Source organism: Gymnoscopelus braueri (genome assembly GCF_963280865.1).
Source record: "Gymnoscopelus braueri genome assembly, chromosome: 12".
In the NCBI taxonomy this organism is placed as follows: domain Eukaryota; kingdom Metazoa; phylum Chordata; class Actinopteri; order Myctophiformes; family Myctophidae; genus Gymnoscopelus; species Gymnoscopelus braueri.
Window position 1 is genome coordinate 24822518 of NC_137614.1, and position 17818 is coordinate 24840335.

Genomic DNA, 17818 nt, shown 5'->3' on the forward strand with positions numbered 1-17818 from the left:
TTTAACTGAGAAAGATATATGATTATTATTTTTAATCAGCATTTTTTTTAACATCCAACCAAAATATTTTTGTTATGGAATAACAGACTACATCTGATCCCCAAATTTACTTAGTGACCACCCGGAGGTTTTGCAACCCACAGTTTGAGAACCACTAATTAATTACATTTAACATTCTCTCTCTCTCTCTCTCTCTCTCTCTCGCTCTCTCTCTGTAGTTCCAGTGCTATCTCAGTAGTAAAGATTCTCAGAGTTCTCAGAGTCCTCAGGCCTCTCAGAGCCATCAACAGAGCTAAAGGACTCAAGGTAATCTAGTGTGTGTGTGTGTGTGTGTGTGTGTGTGTGTGTGTGTGTGTGTGTGTGTGTGTGTGTGTGTGTGTGTGTGTGTGTGTGTGTGTGTGTGTTTTGCATGTTTTGCGTGCGTGCGTGTGTAACCAGTGTGTATCTTTGTGTTGCAGCATGTAGTCCAGTGTGTATTTGTTGCCATCAAAACGATCGGTAACATCATGATCGTCACCACGCTGCTACAGTTCATGTTCGCTTGTATTGGAGTTCAACTGTTTAAGGTGAGTGACTGACTGACTGACTGACTGACTGACTGACTGAGAGAGAGAGAGAGAGAGATAGAGATAGAGAGATTTAGTTTAGATCAGTTGTGGACCCCAGGAAGACTAGCAACCACTTTGTGGAAGCTAATGGGGATCATATAAAGAATAAAAAATAAAGCGAGTGTTTGCAGTGCAGCAGCGTGGACATCCTGTAGAGTGTAGACATTGTTTGTTCTGGGTAAAATTTTTACACTTTTCATTGGGACAGAAAAGATTTCTTCTGACAGCGATGCTATGTTATGTGCATTTTAACATTTCATATGTTATGTGTATTGTAACATGTCTTGTGTGTGTGAATTTTAACAATGCATTGTGTATTTTGAAATATCATGTTTAAAATGTGTTCTGACATCTCATGTGTTGTGTGTATTTTCAGGGTAAATTCTACCGTTGTACAGATGAGGCTAAGCACACTCCTGACCAGTGCAAGTATGTTTATGTGATGTCAGTTTCAACTGCTGTGGATGTCCTAGCATGACTCCAATATGTCTGTACCTATGTGTCTATCTGTCTGACGTCTGTGTGTGTGTGTGTGTGTGTGTGTGTGTGTGTGTGTGTGTGTGTGTGTGTGTGTGTGTGTGTGTGTGTGTGTGTGTGTGTGCGCGCGCGTGTGCGTGCGTTGTAGGGGTACCTTTGTGATTTATAAGGATGGTGATGTGACTCATCCAATGGTAAGAGAGAGGATTTGGCTCAACAGCGACTTCAACTTTGACAATGTTCTTAGTGGAATGATGGCGCTGTTCACCGTGTCAACCTTTGAAGGCTGGCCAGCGTAAGTACACACACACACACACGCACACACACACACACACACACACACACACACACACACACACACGTGTATCTATTATTATTATTATTATTATCTATATTACTTAAATATGAATATAAATATTTTTATACAGTAGCGGGGAGGGGGTAATCAAAATATAAAAGCGTAACTTCAACATAAATCCTTCCCAGTCTGGGATATGTCAATGTAAACACAAAACCGAAGCAGACAGTGGAGGTCCTAAGTTGCCTACAAAAAAAGAGTAAAGATAACAACCGGTTCGAATCTGAATTATACCACTGACATGTTGAAGAAGTGGAGTATATCGCTTACCGCCTGGGCAGGTCCTTCCACTAAGGAATGCCTGAGGAAGAGTGAGCAGCACAATTGATAGCAAAAGCTTGATCAAAACCAACTCAGCACAGCTGTCTCCAGCCTGTTAGTCAGAGCGCAGGTGTCATCATATCAAGCTGATTGAGAACAGAGATTGGCACTCATGAGCTGGCTGAGGAGCCGGCGCTGTCCGAGGTGCTGAACTCTGTCCACAGAGTGCTGGCTCGCCCGGTGGAAATGCTCAAATAGTGAGATTCCACAACATGTTAAAGTGATTTTGAAGGATAACGGATGCTGGTATATCATGAATATCGTCATGGCTAGGTGGATGTTGTTAGACACGAGGCAAAGCAGAGTGACATCAATCCTCTGTGGCCTAAATGTAATGTTTTTAATGGATGGTATGGGTTAGCATACTTCTGCTGATTCATTTGGATACTAGCCTATGCTAGTATCAGCAGTTGGATTTTTTCAGTGTTTGTGCTGAATACACACTGATATCATGAATGTTGTCACGGTAAAACGCAGATTCAGCTAATCAGCGTCCAGGATCGAACTGTTTTATAATGTGTTGTTTTGTATACAGTATATTATTTCAAGCCTGCCATTTGTTATCTATTATGAATATATATTTTATTATATATGAATATAACTATTATATACATTCCAATGTGCTGTATAATGTGTTTATTATGACAGATATATATTGTATTCATTCCAGGCTTCTCTATAAGGCCATTGATGCTAATGCGGAGAACTCGGGTCCGATCTACAACTACCGTGTAGAGATATCCATATTCTTCATCGTGTACATCATTATCATCGCTTTCTTCATGATGAACATCTTTGTTGGTTTCGTCATCATCACCTTCAGAGAGCAGGGAGAACAGGAGTACAAGAACTGTGAACTGGACAAAAACCAGGTACCTGTGTTCGTATTATGTGTGTTGCATACCGTCTCTGACGGGCGGAACACTTGTATGTCCAACACTGTTACTTTTCAGGAAATGGAAAGAGTAACCTCCAATGTAGTTAATACATTAGTCACAAGCTCTTGTTAATTATTTTCATTGGTTAAATATTAATAAAAAACACAACCGTAGCCGCATATATCGTTGTGTTGCGATGCTTGTATATTGGCTATTTTTGCTAATTCTGTGCAATACTGTCATACCATAACATTTAAAATAGGGCATTAATTTATGGAAAACATCCAAAGTACTTTACATAGAGTGTGCATTACATTCACACACACATTCATACACCGATGGCAGAGGAAACCATGCAAGGCACCAACCTGCTCATCATCGGGAGCAATTATGGGTTCAGTGTCCTGCTCAAGGACACTTTGACACTAACTCTGGGGGAGCCCAGGATCGAACTGGGAACCTCGTGGTTGCCATCCGGCTACTCTACCCCTGAGCCACCCAGTGATGTGATGTATGATGTGATGTGTGTGTGTGCATGTTTTGAGTGTGTGTGTGCATGCATACTGTATGTGTGTGTGTGTGTGTGTGTGTGTGTGTGTGTGTGTGTGTGTGTGTGTGTGTGTGTGTGTGTGTGTGTGTGTGTGTGTGCGCGCATGCGCGCATGCTTGCATGTGTGCAGAATCTGTGTATGTGTGTAAGAGTCATGAGCTAATGGATGTTCATGTTAATTACAGCGTTAATCGCCTGGGTGATCAGAGAGTAGTTTTGTAGTTTTTTCTACTAATGTGATAATCCTCTCATGTTGCTTCCAAAAAAAAACATCCTGTTTGTTCCGCTACTACAGTGTGAACGCAGAGGTTGAGAAAAAGGTTATGGTGGGTAGTATTGAACGCTTTCCATTGCCGTCTCACTGAAAAACAAGAAATACAAGGTTTGCCATCAACTGCGTACTGCTATCATGTGAATGCCCCACGTATGATGTTCTTCATTATCTATGCTTGCCTGATTTAATGTTTCTGACATTACTGTCAAAATATTAAAAGAGTGGTGCCATTTTTTCTATTCCACAGTCGATTTGAGGGGATCTATTTGCGTCAATTATAATGCAATTATCTCCCTTTGCTTTAAAGTTGTTGTTTTTTTATTATTATTATTTATTTTTGGGACAGCAGTATTATTATCATGCAAATTTCCAAAGGGCATTTGTTGTCCGCGGATTTTACATTTGAAAAATAAAATACAATTGGGAGAGATAAAAGTGTACATAAAATAATGATATATGAGCCACAAGAAGACCTGAGAGAGTAATATAGTCATTTTCATTCCTGTACAAAATCTGTCTGTAAGGCCTTACAGATTTGACCCAATTAGATCAGAATTGAATGAACTCTTTCTGGAGTCTTTCTGAAGGAGAGAGAAGGTAATCCTTCACATGATAAAGATGTCATTAACTATATCTATCCACTCCTGCATAGTGGGGGCCGGGCTAGGCAACCAATGCCATGTGAAGATTTTCCTACTAGCAGATTTAAATGACATTCTAATTCATCAGGTCGACTTGCCTTGAAATATATGTCCTACACATATGGAAAATTGCAATAGGCAGTTCAGTGTTAAGTCCACTGTTTAGTGCTTTATGTGCCCGGAAAGGCTTTATCACTGACACTTGCTTCCAAAATCCACGCAAGCCCTGATCTTCTCCGCAGCTGAGTGCTGTGCCCCATCCTGGTGCAGAAGCCCACATGCCAGAAAGGTCGACGTTGCCATAAACAACGCTCTTCGGACCATAACTGGCTGCCTGAAGCCCACCCCTGTATTCCACCTGCCAGTACTAGCGGGAATTACCCCGGCCGGCCTCCGACGAGAGGCTGCTACCCTCGCCCTTGCAAGGAAAGCCCGTAGACATGACTGGCATATCCTGCACAACACCACCACAACAGTGTTGCCTCTAGATAGGCTCAAGTCCCGCCACCCGTACAACAAGGCGGTACAAGAGCTGCTCATGTCCATCCCTGAGGACCTGTCTACAGAGGCATGGCTGGCGGCAGCCTGGAAGCAGGAGTGGGAGTCGGCCGGGCTCACACGCATCCACCGTTACATCCAGGACCCGGGAGGCGGCATTAAAGGAGAGGAACTGCCACGCCGGCAATGGACCCTGCTGAACCGCCTGCGAACCGGGGTCGGATGCTTCAAAACATCCATGAGGAAGTGGGGCCTGGTGGACGGAGCAGCATGCGAGTGTGGGGAGCCGGAGCAGACCGCTGAGCACATAATCACAGTCTGTCCCCTGTATAAACCACCCTCGGAGGCCGGCCTCTTCGATGTGGGACCTGAGACGAGGGCGTGGCTGTACGCTACTGAACTGGACATCTGATGATGACACACGAAAGAAGAAGAAGCTTCCAAAATATTATGCCAGTGACCAGCTTACTGAGACCTGCACTGTCTCCACTAGCATCCCCTTCAGAGAAATTAGCTTTTTGCTTTGTTGTAACAAAGAATCAAACAAGGCACTTCCACCCAAATTCCCACCATACATGGGACATGTATCAAGCCAATCTTCATGTGAAAAGACTATTTGACTAAATAGAAATGCGGTGAATATATTACCTGGTTAAGTAGATGTGGATTAAAAATAACACTATACTAAACATGATGTGTTGAATGAACTGCTGTTAACATCAACGTCTGTCTGTCTGTCTGTCTGTCTGTCTGTCTGTCTGTCTGTCTGTCTGTCTGTCTGTCTGTCTGTCTGTCTGTCTGTCTGTCTGTCTGTCTGTCTGTCTGTCTGTCTGTCTGTCCTGTCTGTCCTGTCTGTCCTGTCTGTCTGTCTGTCTGTCTGTCTGTCTGTCTGACTACATCTCTGTCCCTCTCTCTGCATGTCTGTCTGTCTGTCTCTATAGCGTCAGTGTGTCGAGTATGCGCTGAAGGCTCAGCCGTTGGCGTTGTACATTCCAAAGAATCCCTTCCAGTATAAGTTCTGGTCCATCATCAACTCCACTGGCTTTGAATACATCATGTTTGTCCTCATTCTACTCAACACAGTCACACTGGCTGTACAGGTAGGAATGTGTGTGTGTGTGTGTGTGTGTGTGTGTGTGTGTGTGTGTGTGTGTGTGTGTGTGTGTGTGTGTGTGTGTGTGTGTGTGTGTGTATGTGTGTGTGTGTGTGCACTCTGTGCAGTATTTGAGTCTTTCATTCTCACGTGTATGTATGTGTGTGTGTTTCAGCACTACGAGCAGTCGAAGGAATTCAGTCACATCATGGATATACTGAACATGGTGTTTACTGGTCTGTTTACTGCGGAGATGTTACTCAAACTGCTGGCTCTTAGACTCAGGGTGAGACACTACACTGTACTAATACAGTACATATACTTGAATACTGTACTTAACCACTTTGAATACTGTACTTAACCACTTGAACCTCAGCCATCCATATTCTGGGGGGGAACCTTTGCCAAAATTAACCGATCTAAAAGCTCACAATGTGACGCGCTGCGATGCATTGTGAGATTGTAGATCGGCTTATCTTGGCGAAAGGATTTAGTGCATGGAAAGAAGCGGTCAAAGTACAGTTGTAACTCATTTCAGGTTTTCGAAGACTAGAGGGTTTAAGTGGTAAAGTACAGTATCTTTACTTAACTTGAGTATTTGTATTTTGGGATACTTTCACTTTCACACAACATTTCAAAGACAAATATTGTACTACATTTCTGGGACGTGAAAAATAACTAACCACTTGAGCCTAATTTACAATAATACTGTTCCTGTATGCACTGTAGCACTATAATAATGTTGATGGTGTGTGTCTGTCTGTCTGTCTGTCTGTCTGTCTGTCTGTCTGTCTGTCTGTCTGTCTGTCTGTCTGTCTGTCTGTCTGTCTGTCTGTCTGTCTGTCTGTCTGTCTGTCTGTCTGTCTGTCTGTCTGTCTGTCTGCCTTTCTCCAGCATTACTTCATCGATGCCTGGAACTCTTTTGATGCCCTGATTGTTGTTGGGAGTGTTGTTGACATAGTGGTGACAGAATTCAGCGTAAGTAATGCAGTAGCAGTATTAATACTAATAGTAAGCAGTAATACTGGAAGCATAATGGTTTGAGTCAGTCATAGTCAGTGTGGTTATGATGTTGTGCTTTTTTATTGAATACAACACTGCCGCCTGCTGGTTATGTTAAGAACAACACTAATCATTTAATTTCCCATCCTTTATGAGTTAATCTCACAACAGTAATACAGTACCTACATTACCTCCCCCACACACAGCTATTTCTCTCTGTCTGTCTCTCCCTGTGTCTGTCTCTATCTGTGTTTCACCCTGTCTGTCTGTCTGTCTGTCTGTCTGTCTGTCTGTCTGTCTGTCTGTCTGTCTGTCTGTCTGTCTGTCTGTCTGTCTGTCTGTCTGTCTGTCTGTCTGTCAGAGTGGGGATGACAGCTCTCGTGTGTCAATCACTTTCTTCCGCCTGTTTCGCGTGATGCGACTGGTCAAGCTCCTGAGCAAAGGGGAGGGCATTCGCACGCTGCTGTGGACTTTCATCAAATCACTACAGGTCAGAGGGGAGAGGCTAATGTCAGGGGGAGGTGCTTAAGGATGTAGTTGTTGTGAGGAGGAAAGGCTAATGAGTCTTCTTGAATATATATGTATTTACATTAGAGAAATAGAACAATAATAAATCATGATAAACATATAGTAATAGCAATTTTAGACATGGTATGCATAGCAAGTGTTACCACATTTGACTACATAGTGTAACAGCCTATACAGTTTTAGATAAAGCTAATGATATACTGTACTTTAGATTAGAAGACAGGAGATATATGCTTTTATGTACAGTACAGTAGTGCAGTAGGATGTCATAGTACAGTATAGTATGGTACAGCGTTGTGTGGTACTATAGAGTGTAGCATAGTATATTTAAATAAACATACTATATGAATAACTTCAACTGTTTTAGATCTGTTGACTTGAGGATGATGTAGGAATGTTTTACTGCCTTGCTTCAGGGCACAGGGTCAGCGCTAGAATCTAACCATGTCCTGTGTGTGTGTGTGTGTGTGTGTGTGTGTGTGTGTGTGTGTGTGTGTGTGTGTGTGTGTGTGTGTGTGTGTGTGTGTGTGTGTGTGTGTGTGTGTGTGTAGGCCCTGCCATACGTAGCTCTGCTTATCGCTTTGATCTTCTTCATCTATGCTGTGGTTGGCATGCAGGTCAGTCTGTAGGGTCAACACACAGGTCAGTCTGTAGGGTCAACAACACACTCAAATATCTTGATGGAATAAAGCTGGGCGATATAGGAAAAAATAATCATCATCATCTTGCATTATGTATATCACATGTTATATAATGTTGTTGATGGTCGCCGTTGATCGGTCATTTTCAACTGACAATCTGTTGTTTCAGATTCTCACTGTTTGCAATTTATCATACATTTTAGACAACAACATCGTGTATCATGATATCCCAATATACATATATAAAAAAAACATGATACAGTCACACTAATACGTGATAAATGATATAAACTGATACATTGCCCAGTCCTATGAACCACACACTGTAATGTAAAACAGTGGTTCTCAACCTGTGGGTCGGGACCCCAGATGACAGTGAAGTGACAATTTAAGGACTTTTAAGACCTTTTTAACACTTAAAAAAAGAGGGAAAAAAGACAAGAAAAAAATACCATTACTGCATCAAAAGTAATCAACAAACTATACTATAAAAACTGGTCAAACATTGGCCAAATTGTCAACTAGTATAAGAAAGAGGCAAACATTTTGACAATGTTTATCTGTGGCATCGAGTCAAACTAAATGTAATGCCTCAACTCCTACATTTCAAGTGCTTGTCAGGGTGGGGGGTCCCCTGTTCAAATTATAGTTATTTTGGGGGTCGCGGCCTGAAAAGGTTGAGAACCACTGATGTAAAACATATTTTTCTCTCTGTAGACGTTTGGGAAGGTAGCGATGCAGGATCACACTCAGATCAACAGGAACAACAACTTCCAGACATTTCCTCAGGCTGTCCTGCTGCTCTTCAGGTCTATACTCCTCTTCCTCTTTCTCCTCCTCTTCCTCTTTCTCCTCCTCTTCCTCTTTCTCCTCCTCTTCCTCTCTCTCTCTCCTCCTCCTCACTGGTGGAAGAAATGCCAATACCACCATGTACCGCCGTTACAAGTAAAAGTTCTGTATTAAACATTTTAGTAAAAGTACAAATACACTTGCATCAAAATATACTTGTAGTACTCAGTATGCAGGATGTCCCGTTTCACAATTTTCTTTCTCAAAACTTCTAGAAGATACACCTACAAGCCCCACAATGTGTCGCGTTGTGACGATGTGCATCGAACAAACTGATATAAATAAAAAGGCTTCGTAAACCAAAATTGCACAAGGCCATATATGAAAAATAGCTTAAATATAAAATGAGAGACATATTTAATAATTTTATATATATTTAATCATATTAAAAAATGATAGTGGAAATAGCAGATCTATAAACTCACAACGTGTCGCGATACGTTGTGAGCTTGTACATCTGCTATTCTGCAGTTTAAAAAAAATTATAATATTTTTCAACATGGAAACAATTATGACAATTAATGCAAAATAATTGTGATTATCTCAAATAATTCATAATTAGGCGATTATTTGATAATCGTGACAGGCCTAGTTGAAAGTGGTGAAACCTCTAATGTGTTGTTATTGCAGGTGTGCTACAGGCGAGGCGTGGCAGGAGATCATGCTAGCCAGTCTGCCTGGGAGACGATGCGATCCAGAGGCCGACGCTGAACCAGGAGAGGAGTTCACCTGTGGGAGCGGCTTTGCTATTGTTTATTTCATCAGTTTCTTCATGCTGTGTGCCTTCCTGGTGAGACGCGCACACACACACACACACACACACACACACACACACACGCACACGCACATACGCACGCACACGCACACACACACACACACACACACACACACACACACACACACACACACACACACACACACACACACAGTGGTGTAAAGTAAAGTACATTTACTTAGTACTGTGCATACAATTACTTTTGAGGTATTTACTGGAGTATTTTTTACTTTTACTCCACATTAACCACTTCGCCATACATTTTGGCCATTTGAAAATAGCCGATCTACAAGTTCACAATGCGTCACGAATACGACGCATTGTGAACTTGTAGATCTGCTATTTATACATTTTATACATTTGAAAAGTTGTGAAATGGGACATTCTGCGTAATGAGTACTTTCTACTTTTGATACTTTAAGTACACTTTGATACAAATACTTTTACTTAAGTAAAAAATGTGAGTACTTCTTCCACCACTGTACACACTCACACTCGAACAACAACATTAATCCCTTAAATCCTATGTACTTAGTTGACCGGGGTCCCCCGGGGCTCTATACTATGCCCTCTCCTTTTTTCTCTCAACACAATAAATCTCTTTGCCGCAAATAGCAGATTTACAAGCTCCCAATACGTCACAACGTTGTGAGCTTGTAAATCTGCTATTTCCGCAGAATCTTCACCCCAGCATAGGGATCATTAGGGTTCATTTGGTTAAATTATTTGTATTATAGTGTTAGTGCGTCATTGTGTCATCTCTTCCTGTTTGGTTGTGTCATTGATTCATTCACATTATCAATCTTTTGTTTATTTGTTCTGTCATTCAGATTATCAATCTGTTTGTGGCCGTCATCATGGACAACTTTGACTATCTGACACGCGATTGGTCCATCTTGGGGCCGCATCACCTGGATGAGTTTAAGAGAATCTGGTCAGAGTATGACCCAGAAGCCAAGTAAGATGTTTCATTTAAATCATAGATATTGCATTGTACATGTATAAGATATTGTTGCTGTCGGGCGGAAATGTGTACGTTTCAAATGTGTATGTTCTTTTTGTAAATGAATGCCCAACTTCATCATACAAGAATGTCACACAAAAGTAGTGAAAGTAGCTGATCTACAAGCTCACAATGCAATGTGTTGTGAGCTTGTAGATCAGCTATTTTCACTATTTTACTTTTTTAAATAATGATAAAAAGGAACTGTTAAGGAGTTAGGACATACAAGGTTTCCACCTGACAGCAACGATAGTTCATGTGGTTCTGAACCACATGAACTGTGAGCTGTCCATGGTGCTGAGTACTGCTGGACAGGTGGACAAAAAAACATTACAGTCTTTTTTCCAATCCTCATATCAACATTATTTTTTTTAGTTTGTACAGTAGTAAATACAGGGTAGACTGTTTGCACTGTAACACAGACAGTTGTGACCAATCATCAAGTCCACAATTCAATAACTGCAGTCATTGAGAATAGACGAATTAGAGATGCATGACAGATAACCCTGCATTTAATCATGCATGACATGTGTTATAAGTTACAAGAATGATGCATGATGGGAAATGTGTCTAATGGTTACTAATGTATAATCATGGCAGCTGTCCACATACCAACAAGACATACAGTCTCCCTGTCCACTCTTGAACACAAACATAGATGCTTGTGTGAATGCCTTAGTGTGGCGACGGTCTGTGCCTCATTTGACCAAATTGAAGTTTTTGGCGAGTACAAAAGTGCTTCACATGAACAATGTTCAATGAGACTCTGAAAACAACTTTTGGCATGCATAGATTTTCAATTACTTAATTCATTCCAACTTTAACATTCTTCATGTAGCAGTTACGTTTTGAAGAAACACAGTGGCGTAACGCAGAATCGCGCGGCCTCCCCGCGGGAGTTTCACGTGAGGCCCACGTACATGTGCGGGTCTAATTCGGGTCTAATTCGGTCTAATTTGGGTCTAATTCGGGTCTATTTGACCAATATAAATCAACTTTTTTCTTTTTTTTTGTTGTAAAAATATTTGTATCAGCGCAGGCGGGGCCCCGCCTGCTGGTGGCCCCCCCGCACCGCAGCACTTGCTGCCCCTCCGTTACGCCACTGCAGAAACAGATTTATACAGATATTATACATACAGTACATAGAGTACATAAACCCTGTTCTAGACGGTATGGCCAAAGGCTGATAGCGTACCTAGCTAGCTAGCTAATGTCCTGTAGTTATTAGGAAGTCTGGGGGAAAAAAACATACTAGAGGAAATTATCTGGTAGACTTCTCTCCTCCCGGCCCCTTCCATCATTAGTTATAGTTACAGTACGCTAAACTGATTTATGACAGAATTGGTAGAAAATAATATGAACCAACAGAAAGCTGTTCCAGAGCTGTCTGTATAAGTATACTGTATAAGAATGACTATTCAGATCATAGGTTTCTCTCTCCGCACCTACTGTAGACAGTTGTAGAATTCTATACAATAACTAATCTAACAACTAAAATCTTCTCTGATCAAATTGGGGTCTGCGGCCTCATATCAATCAATTTGGGGGTCTGCGGCATGAAAACGTTTCAGTAACACTGTTATGTGTTTGAATGAAGGGGTCGTATAAAACACCTGGATGTGGTTGCTCTGCTCCGAAGAATCCAGCCTCCTCTGGGTTTTGGAAAACTGTGTCCTCATAGAGTGGCTTGCAAGGTAATGTAACACAGATAACGCAAGAACATAGATAATGCATAGATACGTAGATATACACTATGTACATACATGCTATGTATATAATAACACACCGTAAATAAATAGATATACACTAACATAGCTATTGAAACATACTGTACATACATACCATACTTATACAGATAGATATACACTAACATAGCTATTGAAACATAGATACTGTGCACACTTACACAGATATGCATTAAGATCTCACAAAAACATGCATTCATCCTGTTCTCTATACTGCCTCCCCCTGGTCAGCCAGGGCTCCTGGTGGAGGGGAAAGGAACTGGTTGGAATAACGTGTTCCTTCCACGCGCTATGTCTAACCAGGGAACCTCCCCCCTGTCAGGTGATAAGAAGCGGCTTGCTAGATCTCATGCATTGAAGGAGGCATGAGCTCGGCTCTAGGCTGGCAGAGGGAGTGTAGTGCCCAGGATTACTTAGACAATTGGCACGGGGTGAAAAAATGGGTTACAAAATCGTGGGATAAATATTTAGAAAAAAAAAAAAAAAGATAGACATACAAATAGATATACACAAACATAGATACAAATAGATATACATAAACATAGATATAAATAGATATACATAAATAATATAGATATAAACTATAGAGTAGCATATAAGGTATGTTAAATATCTCTTCAGTACATGTATAATCTCTTAAGAGTACACAGGATACTGGATTGATAGAATAGTTCAATTGTATACAGGTGGTACATACTGTACCAGCTGGATATGCTATGTGCATACATGTAGATATTATTCGTTAGATTTGTATTTGTATTCATGCTTTCCTGCCCCCTCTTTTCTTTTATTTTATTTTTCTGAAAATAACAAAAACGCTGGAGCTTGCACAAAATCAAATTTCACCCACTTTACACCTATAAACTTGACAATAAATGTGATTCTGAATTGCCAACCCCCCTCCTTCTCCCCCTTCCCCCTCTCTCTCTCTTTCTGCCTCTCTCTCTCTCTTTCTTTCTTTCTCTGTCTCAGAGATTGGTAGCTATGAACATGCCTCTGAACAGTGATGGAACTGTAACATTCAACGCTACTCTGTTTGCTTTGGTCCGCACAGCTCTCAAGATAAAGACAGAAGGTTTTTGATAATCAAAATCATTATTATTTTATATTTGTATTCAAACTTTTCTCTGAAGTTCCTTCACGTACTTCATATATACACACATGTATACTGTATGTATGTGCTTATGATATAATGAATTTGTTGTTTGTTTTGTAATGTTATTGTGTGGTTTAAGTATTGTATTCATGTGTTACTGTATTGCTGTGTTGTTCTATAGGAAACCCAGAGCAGGAGAATGAAGAACTGAGAGTCATCATCAAAAAGATTTGGAAGAGAATGAAAGACAAAATATTGGATGAAGTAATACCTCCACATGAAGGTACTTCTGCTAGCACTACCACCACTACTGCTCCTTACTAATTAGCTTACTACTATTCGTTGCTGTTGGGGGGAAACCTTGTATGTCCAAAACCGTTCTTTTTTATTATTACTTGTACTTGTATACATAGATAAAGATTAGATAAAGTAATGGCTGCTGAAAATGGGGCTTTGGTTTTATGTGTCTTTTTCAGCAGTAATAGCCATTGCAATTGCAAGCCATTAGTAATGTCTTGGCTATTTAAATACATTGTATTGTATGGTATGTGTGATTATGTAATCTCTGCTTCTAGTTTTTATCACAGGAGTTGCACTGATGCTGACTTTCACTGAATTCAGTACTCTCTCTCTCTCTCTCTCTCTCTCTCTCTCTCTCTCTCTCTCTCTCTCTCTCTCTCTCTCTCTCTCTCTCTCCCTTTCTCTCTCTCTCTCTCTCTCTCTCTCTCTCTCGCTCTCTCTCTCTCTCTCCAGAGGAGGAAGTGACTGTAGGGAAGTTCTATGCAACGTTTTTGATCCAGGACTATTTCAGGAAGTTTAGGAAGAGGAAGGAGAAAGGAGGGTTAACTGGAGAGGAAGAGGCCGAGAACCCATCAGCTATGCAGGTACGCATGTGTGTGTGTGTGTGTGTGTGTGTGTGTGTGTGTGTGTGTGTGTGTGTGTGTGTGTGTGTGTGTGTGTGTGTGTGTGTGCACGTGCACACATAGACATGAAAGGGGGCTTCAGCCCCTGCCCTTTTACCCGTCGGTAAAAAAGTGCCCTCTCCAGACAGATTTTTTTTTTTTTTTTTTTTTTTACCCAAAAATATATTTCAACTGCCCCTTGCGGCCTATCGGTAAAGCTGACGGAAATGTCAGTGGATGTGTTGGATGCAGCTCAAAGTTAACTTTCCTCAGGTATCTAGTTTGTCGCCGTACGACCTTCCTAGCCTGTGTTATTAAAGAATTACGGGCGACAAATGACCAAAACTCAATCGAAAATCGCGATCGAAAACCGGCGAAAGTGGCCGTTTTCAAGTTGTTTTGGCCATTATCTCTGGAACAGAAGGTCCAATCTGCTCAGTTCAAAGCTTGTTGAGTGCGTGACTTTGAGGACATTAAGCACGTTATGATACTGTTTCGGGTTTTTGGGCCTAAAAATATGGTAATTGTCCAATAGGTGCCCTTGAGAAATTCCAGCCCCTGCCTCTCCAAATCCTTCTGCACGTCCCTGTGTGTGTGTGTGTGTGTGTGTGTGTGTGTGTGTGTGTGTGTGTGTGTGTGTGTGTGTGTGTGTGTGTGTGTGTGTGTGTGTGTGTGTGTGTGTGTGTGTGTGTGTGTGTGTGTGTGTGTGTGTGTGTGTGCGTGCGTGCGTGCGTGCGTCTAACTGTGTTTGTGTGTGTGAAAACCTGGTGTGTAAACTATGTGTTTTGTGTGTGCATTTATATATGTGTGTGTGTGTGTGTGTGTGTGTGTGTGTGTGTGTGTGTGTGTGTGTGTGTGTGTGTGTGTGTGTGTGTGTGTGTGTGTGTGTGTGTGTGTGTGTGTGTGTGTGTGTGTAGTTGTGTAAAGCTGGTTTGAAGACTCTTCAGGATTTGGGTCCAGAGATGAGGCTGGCTCTAAATGAGGAGTTTAATGAGGACCCAGAGGAAGACCAGCTGTCCGAGGAGGAAGAAGCTCCATATAAGGTATGTCTGACCCCACTTACTAAAGCCCCATTTCTACTCCGTCCGGTCTGCTATTTTCTGTATAAATTAGGCTTAGTACATTTACTTGAGTACTGTTCTTAAGTACATTTTTTGAGAATCTGTACTTTACCTGAGTATTTGTATTTTTGGATACTTTCATGGCACTACATTTCAAAGACAAATATTGGTTACTTTTGACTCCACTACATTTCTAGGAAGGTAGAAAGTGCATTTTGAATTAACCACTTAAACGAGGAGTTCACCCAAAAAATGACTTATTTTCTATCAATTACACACCCCATGAAGCCTTGATTTCATGGATTTATTTTTGTTTTTGTGGCATTAGTGGCCTAAGACAATAATTTGATGACCGAGACACAAATAATCTACTTTGTGTCTCCTACCGGATACATTAGCCGGTAGGAGACGGGAATCAAATTATTAGCTTAGGAATGCCACAAAAACAAAAAAGAATCCATGGATTCAAGGCTTCATAGGGTGTGCAATTGATAGAAAATACGTCATTCGTCAGTCTTTAAGCCTTATTTCAAATAGTGAAAATAGCAGATCTACAGTACAAGATCACAATGCATCGCGAAGTGTCACGTAGTGAGTTTGTCGATCATCTTTGATAGCTTTGAATTTTCTTTGGGGAAAATATCTACATTTTAATATAGCAATGCAGTGATGCATGAAAATGACCTCAAGTACAAATTTGACGGAGCAACTTTAACTTTAGTTGAGTAATATTTGACCAGGAGTAACTATACTTCGACTCAAGTCCTGGAGTACTTTGTCCAACACTTACCATCATTATGAAAACACTCCTTTCTTTCTGTTTATCTCTTTTCACTCCCTGACTCCTTCTGCCTCTTCATCTCTCTTCATCTCTCTGTGTCTCTCTGTCTCTCTCTCTCTCTCTCTCTCTCTCTCTCTCTCTCTCTCTCTCTCTCTCTCTCTCTCTCTCTCTCTCTCTCTCTCTCTCTCTCTCTCTCCAGAATGAGAATGATTTTGGAGACAAGGATCGTCGCGCCTCCATGGCAACAACTCCTACTGGTAACTGTCAGTTACAGTCCCTAGTTTCATTAATTTAATTTGTATTTACTTAGTACACTGGACCTGAGTTGGCTCTGTACTTCATAATGTCAGTACCATGGTCAGTATCATGTCAGTATCATGGTTAGTATCATGTCAGTATCATGGTTAGTATCTTGTCAGTATCATGGTCAGTATCATGTCAGTATCATGTCAGTATCATGGTCAATATCATGGTCAATATCATGTCAGTATCATGGTCAGTATAGTGTCATTATCATGTCAGTATCATGGTCAATATCATGTCAGTATCATGGTCAGTAAAATGTCATTATCATGTCAGTATCATGGTCAATATCATGTCAGTATCATGGTCAGCATAGTGTCAATATCATGTCAGTATCATGGTCAATATCATAGTCAATATCATGGTCAATATCATGGTCAATATCATATCAGTATCATGGTCAGTATAATGTCAGTATCATGGTCAGTATCATGGAGAGTCAGTATCAGTAATGGAGATTTGCCATGCTCGACCTCTGGACTCTTTTAAGGCTGCCTTGAAAAGACATCTATTCTCTCAGGCCTATGGCAACTAGTTTTTTGTTTTATTTGTTAGTTGTTATTATTACTAATGTTAATAATAACATTACTAGTGATATGTGTTCCAGGTTGTGTATCTAACGGGGGTCTTGTTCATCGCGTGGCTTCTGAGGCTGAAGACCTCCGTCGTCGTGGAGACGACAACCCGAGGCCTATAAACCAACATCCTGCAGTGAAGAACGGTCTGCTAGAACACGCCCCTCAGAGAAGGTAGGGGCGGGGCTCTTCATGGTCTGGCTTTGAAGTGCATTACATATCGTTGCTGTAGGGCAAAAACCTTGTATATTCCATATTGATTTTATTTTATTTTTATATTGATCTACAAGCTCAAAGTTGTCAGCTTGTAGATCGCCTCTTTTGGGCTTCAGGGTTACAGTTATAAATGCCTCAAGGAAATTAATTAAGGCATGTTGATGTCCTAAAACTGTTGATGTCCTCACAAGTATAGTAATACAAACCTGTCTGTGTGTGTGTGTGTGTGTGTGTGTGTGTGTGTGTGTGTGTGTGTGTGTGTGTGTGTGTGTGTGTGTGTGTGTGTGTGTGTGTGTGTGTGACAGGAGAGAGTCCAGGGACAGTCGTGCGGGGTATCGTAGGAATGGAGTGCCGGAGGGAGGGCTGGAGGCTTATGGAGGAGAGACAGGTTACTACAGCAGAGAGGAGGACAACGACAGTGTCGTCTCCACAGACAGGTACAGTTGTTGCCTCTGTAAAGCCCTGTTCATACGTGGTCGCACGACGGCCTCGCGTCATGAGCTTGTAGGTCTGAAGATAGCAGACCTACAAGCTCACAACGCGACGCGGAAACGGTGTGCCGTGAGCTTGTAGGTTGGCTGTTTTCATTGCGCGACGAAGTATGAATCGACCTTAATGCATTGTTTCCCAAACATAGGACCTGT

At 41.4% G+C, this 17818-nt stretch overlaps 1 protein-coding gene across 1 annotated transcript in view; it reads left to right on the top strand.

The window, feature by feature from the left end:
* The window catches only part of cacna1fb (calcium channel, voltage-dependent, L type, alpha 1F subunit), a 41972-nt gene that overhangs the window by 18096 nt on the left and 6058 nt on the right, over positions 1 to 17818 (top strand). The window contains exons 24-44 of the mRNA XM_080443868.1: positions 219 to 306; positions 459 to 566; positions 985 to 1037; positions 1234 to 1380; positions 2435 to 2636; positions 5546 to 5704; positions 5873 to 5983; positions 6592 to 6675; positions 7061 to 7189; positions 7779 to 7844; positions 8586 to 8677; positions 9348 to 9507; positions 10323 to 10450; positions 12093 to 12189; positions 13213 to 13315; positions 13518 to 13619; positions 14090 to 14220; positions 15165 to 15281; positions 16280 to 16337; positions 16991 to 17132; positions 17480 to 17611. Of these exons, the coding sequence (XP_080299994.1) occupies positions 219 to 306; positions 459 to 566; positions 985 to 1037; positions 1234 to 1380; positions 2435 to 2636; positions 5546 to 5704; positions 5873 to 5983; positions 6592 to 6675; positions 7061 to 7189; positions 7779 to 7844; positions 8586 to 8677; positions 9348 to 9507; positions 10323 to 10450; positions 12093 to 12189; positions 13213 to 13315; positions 13518 to 13619; positions 14090 to 14220; positions 15165 to 15281; positions 16280 to 16337; positions 16991 to 17132; positions 17480 to 17611 (2409 nt within the window). The remainder of the gene's footprint in view (positions 1 to 218; positions 307 to 458; positions 567 to 984; positions 1038 to 1233; positions 1381 to 2434; positions 2637 to 5545; positions 5705 to 5872; positions 5984 to 6591; positions 6676 to 7060; positions 7190 to 7778; positions 7845 to 8585; positions 8678 to 9347; positions 9508 to 10322; positions 10451 to 12092; positions 12190 to 13212; positions 13316 to 13517; positions 13620 to 14089; positions 14221 to 15164; positions 15282 to 16279; positions 16338 to 16990; positions 17133 to 17479; positions 17612 to 17818) is intronic.